General features: G+C 31.6%; 1 protein-coding gene across 2 annotated transcripts in view; it reads left to right on the top strand.

Moving 5' to 3' along the window:
* Window positions 1-7,445, top strand: part of LOC135209205 (synaptic vesicular amine transporter-like) — a 132,983-nt gene that overhangs the window by 68,803 nt on the left and 56,735 nt on the right. For both annotated transcript variants that reach the window (XM_064241889.1, XM_064241888.1), the window contains exon 2: window positions 1,752-1,888. In XM_064241889.1, the coding sequence (XP_064097959.1) occupies window positions 1,780-1,888 (109 nt within the window). In that variant the 5' untranslated portion in view covers window positions 1,752-1,779. The remainder of the gene's footprint in view (window positions 1-1,751; window positions 1,889-7,445) is intronic.

Here is a 7,445-nt window from a genome sequence, read left to right as displayed (position 1 = left end):
ATATACGTGTATATATGTTTTTTAGAATATGAGACATATATATATATAATATATATATATATATATATAATATATATTATAATATATATATATAGTTTTAAAAGTGGGGAGTTATCTGAATCAAAATTTACCTAACTATTCCGTCAAAGAAATTAAACTTTTAGTGTCACTTTTACCTCCCTGTATTTATTATATTTACAGGTTCTTCTAATATCTTGAATGTCTCGGTAACTGAGTTAGTCAGTGACTTTCCGACCCATTTATAAAATCTTTTATTTTGGCACCATAATTGGTCGGATTGCTGGATGAAAGTTTGTAAACATGAATTTTATTTTTCATATTGTTAAGTTTTTATTTTTTTTTTACTCCTAATGTTATTTTTCTTTATTCCAGAGTTCATCTTTATATCTGATATGCAATTGTTTTTGTATTTAGACACCGACAGATTCCGTTTTCATAAATAATTAAAATTTTATCTGTTATTTTGCACTTTAATATTTACTGACTCCATTTTCATAAATTCCCTTTTTTATCAGTTATTTTGCACTTAGGTAATGATTCCCTTTTCATAAACAATTCACTTTTTATCAGCTTTTACTTCCAATGTGTCCATTTTGTTCTCTAGAACTACCTTTTGTTTTAAGTTACGTTTCCTTCTTATCCAGAACAATTTTTCCCAGTTACCAATTTATCAAGTTCCTTTCCCCACCTTTAACGTGACAACATTCTCTCAGTTTTATCAATATATTCCCTCCTCCCTTATCCTGACAGTATTCTGCCCATTTTATCAAAACACCCTTATTTGCCTCCTCATTCTGACAACATTGGTGTCCCTGCCAACAGTTCCTTTCCCCCTTATTCTGCCAACATTCTCCCAGTTGCAGTATTATCCATATATCCACCCCCTTCCCTTATCCTGACAGCATTCTGCCCATTGTATAAAGACTCCTTATTTCCCTCCTCACTCTGAGAACACTGTTGTCCCTGCCAACAGTTCCTTTCCCCCTTACCTTGCCAACATTCTCTCAATTGCAGTGTTATCAATATATTTCCCTCCCCCCCTCGTCCCTTATCCTGATAGCATTCTGCCCATTTTATCGAAACATCCTTATTTGCCTCCTCACTCTGACAACATTGGTTTCCCTACCAAAAGTTCCTTTCCCCCTTATTCTGACAACATTCTCCCAGGTGCAGTATCATCAATATATCCCCCCTTCCCTTATGACGGCATTCTGCCCAATGTATCAAAACCTCTTATTTCCCTCCTCACTCTGACAACATTGGTGTCTCTGGCAACATTCTTCCCGTTGAAGTATCATCAATATATCCCCTTTTCCCTTATGACAGCATTCTGCCCATTGTATCAAAACCCCTTTTTACCCTTTGTATCAAAACACCCTCTTTTTGTCCCTCCTCACTCTGACAACATTGGTGTCCCTGCCAACATTTCCTTTCCCCCGTATCATGCCAACATTCTCCCAGTTGCAGTTTTATCAATATATTCCCCCTCCCCTTATCCTTGCCAGCATTCTGCCCAATGTATCCAAACCCCCTTTTTTGTCCCTCCTCACTCTGACAACACTGTTGTCTCTGCCAACAGTTCCTTTCCCCCTTATTCTGACAACATTCTCCCAGGTGCAGTATCATCAATATATCCCCCCTTCCCTTATGACAGCATTCTGCCCAATGTATCCAAACCCCTTTTTTGTCCCTCCTCACTCTGACAACACTGTTGTTGTCTCTGCCAACAGAGCGTGGGGGAGTCAGGCGGGCGGCACGATGGGAGCGGTGGGGGAGTGGCTGGACAACTGTCGGGGGTCGAGGAAGCTCATATTGGTCATCGTGGCCATTGCTCTGCTCCTCGACAACATGCTGCTCACCACCGTTGGTAAGTCACCAGCTCTCACGTTGTCAGTATGTCAGCTGTTTTGTTGTCAATATCTCAGCCACAGTTATATTGTCAATACTTCAGCAGTTATGTTCTCCTCAGTAAGTCAGCAGCAGTTATGTTGTCAGTATGTCAGCAGTTATATTGTCAATACTTCAGCAGTTATGTTGTTAATACTTCAGCAGTTATGTTGTCAATACTTCAGCAGTTATATTGTCAATACTTCAGCAGTTATATTGTTAATACTTCAGCAGTTATGTTGTCAATACTTCAGCAGTTATGTTGTCAATACTTCAGCAGTTATGTTGTTAATACTTCAGCAGTTATGTTGTCAATACTTCAGCAGTTATATTGTCAATACTTCAGCAGTTATATTGTTAATACTTCAGCAGTTATGTTGTCAATACTTCAGCAGTTATGTTGTCAATACTTCAGCAGTTATGTTCAATACGTCAGCAGTTATGTTGTCAATACTTCAGCAGTTATATTGTCAATACTTCAGCAGTTATATTGTTAATACTTCAGCAGTTATGTTGTCAATACTTCAGCAGTTATGTTGTTAATACTTCAGCAGTTATATTGTCAATACTTCAGCAGTTATATTGTTAATACTTCAGCAGTTATGTTGTCAATACTTCAGCAGTTATGTTGTCAATACTTCAGCAGTTATGTTGTCAATACTTCAGCAGTTATTGTCACTTCACGTCATTTACTCAGCAGTTATGTTGTCAATACTTCAGCAGTTATATTGTCAATACTTCGGCAGTTATATTGTTAATACTTCAGCAGTTATGTTGTCAATACTTCAGCAGTTATGTTGTCAACACTTCAGCAGTTATGTTGTTAATACTTCAGCAGTTATGTTGACAATACTTCAGCAGTTATATTGTCAATACTTCAGCAGTTATATTGTTAATACTTCAGCAGTTATGTTGTCAATACTTCAGCAGTTATGTTGTCAATACTTCAGCAGTTATATTGTTAATACTTCAGCTGTTATGTTGTCAGTATGTCAGCAGTTATGTTGTCACGAGGCCAGCAGCTGTTATGTTGTCAATAACTCAGCAGTTATGTTGTCAGCAAATGAGCTGTTGTCAGTAAGTCAGGAATTATGTTGTCAGTATGTCAGCAGTTATGTTGTCACGAGGCCAGCAGCTGTTATGTTGTCAATAACTCAGCAGTTGTATTGTCAATAAGTCAGCAGTTACCATCTCCTCAGTAAGTCAGCAGTTATGTTATCAAAAAGTCAGCAGTTATCATCACCTCAGTAAGTCAGCAATTATGTTGTCAAAAGTCAGCAGTTATGTTCTCCTCAGTAAGCCAGCAGTTATGTTATCAATATTTCAGCAGTTATCGCCTCAGTGAGACAGTACCATTAATTTTAAAGAGTTTTTATGCATTCATCGTCTCCATGACGGTAATAATGATGGTGATTATTATTATTATTATTATTATTATTATTTCTTGTCTATCACAGTCCTCCAATTCGACTGGGTGGTATTTATAGTGTGAGGTTCTGGGTTGCATCCTGCCTCCTTAGGAGTCCATCACTTTCCTTACTATGTGTGCCGTTTCTGGGGTCACACTCTTCTTCATGAGTCCTGGAACTACTTCAGCCTCTAGTTTTTCCAGATTCCTTTTTCAGGGATCTTGGGATCGTGCCTAGTGTTCCTATGATTAAGGGTACAATTTCCACTGGCATATCCCATATCCTTCTTATTTCTGTTTTCAGGTCTTGATACTTATCCACTTTTTCCCTCTCTTTCTCTTCAACTCTGGTGTCCCATGGTATTGCTACATCAATGGGTGATATTTTCTTGTTGATTTTATCAATCAACGTCACGTCTGGTCTATTTGCACGTATCACTCTATCTGTTCTGATACCATATTATTATTATTAGTTCTATTTTATTAATTTTATATAATTTAATTTACAGAATATTACGATTATTTACATTCTTCTATTTTTATTATTATTTTTTATTTTTATTATTAATAATATTACTTTGTTATTCTTATTTGTTAGTTTCATATATATTATTTATATTTTGTAATTTTATTATTATTATTTTACTAATTGTATTTATTATTTTTATAATTTTATAATTAATTTTATTTTATTTTTACATTTATTGTTTGTATTTTTAAATTTCATTATCATCATTTTACTAGTTGTATGTCTATTAATAATTTTTATATTTTTATTTTTACTATTATTTTTTATTTGTATTTTATTATTTTATATATATAAAACTATTTATGTCAGGCTTATATTTATTACTATTATTTCTATTATTTTTATTTTTATTTTTTATTTTTATTTCTATTAATATTATATCATTATTTTTATCTCTATTATGGAAGTAAACCATCTTTTAAATGTGTTAAATTAAAAGTAATTGCTGCCTCAGCTGCAGTAATTTTATGTAGGCCTCTTTTCATAATTATGGTTTTCTCATTGTTGTATAAACTGGTGAGGCAATTATGAAGTCAATTTTAATTTTATTCAGATGCACGAGGCTATAGTTAAACAATCGTTGTATAACCCGTAGACCTTTTCAGATTTATATTTGGAATCGCAGTGTGGATTCTGACTATTCTTTGACTCTACTTAAACAGGCTAGTAGAGCGCCTATGGAGGTCATTTTCACATGCAGGGTCAAGAGAAGTGAATATTTTATCATTTCAAATTTTATAGATAAAATATGATATCATAGTCATCAAAGTTATTCTCTCTCTCTCTCTCTCTCTCATATGATACTTCTCTCTCTTTTCCCTTCTAGTCTGGTGTCCCATGGTATTTCGACATCAATGAGTGATACATTCTTCTTAATGTTGTCAATCAACGTCACGTCTGGTCATATTGGCACGTATTACCCTTTGCGTCCTGATACCATAGTCCCCGAGGATATTTGCTTGATCGTTTTCTATCACTAAGCTCCTCCCCATTTTTACTCTGGTGGTCATCCTTCAGTTGTCAAAGAGGGAAGGCGGCCTATTTAACTTTGTTGACATTTTAACATGGCTAAATTATGGTGTCTGGTTCCAAATAAATCAGGAAAACATATGGAAATGTTTAGATTTTCATCGATTTCCAAGAAATATTTCGTTATGTGACGTCATATCTATAGTATGACGTCATCATCCGTTTAGCAAATTTCATTTATAACTAAAATTAAAATTAAGCAGACATTTCTTTGAAGAATTTCAATTACAGTTACCTTAAGAATGTCTAATGAATAACATTTCAATTAAATTACAATGACTACAAGCCTGCCATGATCGCACAGCCCCCCAGATGTAAAGGGGGCGTGGCTTAGGCAGGTAAGAAATGACGACAAGGCGATTTCCTTCGCTCCAGATGCAACCACCTTACTTATGCTCTCCTTTGGTATGACCAGCATGTGCCTGTGTAAGAGACTTCCCTGCCACGCCCAAGATGGGGCTATAAAGAACCACGCCCGCACCAAACATCAGGAGACTTCTCGAACAGATGTTGAGCAAAGTACACTAAGAATCTTCTGGGAATTGAGTACTCTCTTGGAGTACTTAAGGATTGGTCTGGAGGTATGTAAGGAAGGGCGGGGGCCCTGGGACTGTGAAAAGGTAGGAGGAGGCTTAACATCTTGTCATAGCATGACAGTGTAACCTCCATAGTACATATCTTAGAGCGGTGAGGTCGGGTAACTCTCGGCCAGACAGAAGACAAGAACATCTTAACGTGGTTGAGGCTTTCCTTTGTGACGAATTGGTGCCTGTCTACCCGAGCTCCGTGAGGAATCTCATCCTCGCGAATGATGGATATCTGCGCACCAGTGTCATCGAAAGCTCGGACCTGGTGGGCAGGATTGCGACCTCTGGGAGGTGCAGCAAATGTAGGGTCCTGCGCTGGAGGGCCTACTAGAACTGAAGGATTTTCCGTCCCTGTCATTGCAATAGCAGTAATCGCAGCTGCATTTTTTGGGGTATCTTTGCACAAGTCGTAGAAACTCTCGCTGAAGTCGTGCTCGTGTCCGTCTTCTGTAGTACTTTTGTCATGGGAATCATGGCTACTACGAAGAGTAGTGGGGACAGTGAGTCCCCCTGGAAGATCCTTCTCCTGATGTTAACATCTTCTAGTCTTATCCCAAAGCTTGTAAATACTGTATTCCAGTTGCCCATTGTATTTTTAAGGAAGCTGATGGTGCTCTCCTCTGCCCCATATATGTTCAAGGATTTTGCTTATTATTAGTATTTTATTGTTCTAATTATTATTGTTTCATTTTTATTTTTATATTTATTATAGTTATTAGTATTGTTTTTATATTTATGTTATTATATATATTTCACTATTTCTAATTTTTTTTATTATATTTTTACTTTTTTTTTATTTCAAATATTGTTATTTAAATTCATTATTTTATTTTTATTTTAGTAGTTTTATTTATATTTTTACTATATATATTTTATTTTCATATTTTTTATTTATTTTTTATTTTTATTTTTGTTATTTTATTTATTTCTTATTTTTATTTTTAATATAATTTTGTTTTCAAAAACTTTTATTATTTAAATTTTTAAATGTAAATTGGATATATATATATATATGTTATTTTTTGTTTTTCATTTTTTATTTTGATGATATATATTAGTATTTTAATTAATTTTATTTGTATTTTATTTATACTTTTACTTTTAATTTATTTTATTTTTATTTTTATTTTTATTCTTCGTTTTCTATATATTATTATTTTATTGTTCTAATTTTTTAATTTTTAAATTTACCGTAGTTATAATATTGTTTATATTTTTTCATATTTATCATAGTTATAATATTGTTTTATTTTATTTTATATTTATTTATTTATTTTTATTTATTTTACTTATTGATTCATTCATTTTTACATACTTTTTATTTATTTATTTATTTATTTTATCAATATATTGTTATTTATTTCATTTTTTTTATTTATTATATTTATTTATTTATTCATTTATTTTTATTTATTTATTTATGTTATTAATTATTTATTTGGTAAATTTTAATTATTTATTTATTTTAATTATTATTTATTTATTTTCATTGATTATTATTAATTTATTGTTATTTATTCTTATGTATTTTTATTCTTGTCTATTATTTATTTCTATTTATTTATTTATTTGTGATTATTTAAGTTTATTTTTTTATTTATTTATTTTTTATTCATTGATTTTAGTTATTTATTTATTTTTATATTTTTGTTTATTCATTAATTTTTATTGATTTATTTATTTATTTTTATGCATATTATTATTTTTATTATATATTTATTTATTTATTATTTATTTGTTTTTAATTATGTATTTATTAATTTTTTATATTTGTTTTATTTATTTATTTATTTGTATTTGTTTATTTATTTATTTTTTATTTTTATATATTTATTTTTTATTTATTTATTTTATTTATTTATTTTTATTCAAATATTTATTTGTATATATATTTTTTAGTCATTTATTTTCATTTACTTATGTACGTATTTATTTTTTTTTATTTATTTTTTTCTTTTTTTTAATTTATTTAATTTTTTATTTA

This window comes from Macrobrachium nipponense, chromosome 37 (assembly GCF_015104395.2).
Source record: "Macrobrachium nipponense isolate FS-2020 chromosome 37, ASM1510439v2, whole genome shotgun sequence".
Lineage (NCBI taxonomy): Eukaryota > Metazoa > Arthropoda > Malacostraca > Decapoda > Palaemonidae > Macrobrachium > Macrobrachium nipponense.
The sequence above is the reverse complement of the archived record's forward strand: the minus strand, read 5'-3'. Positions and strand labels throughout refer to the sequence as shown.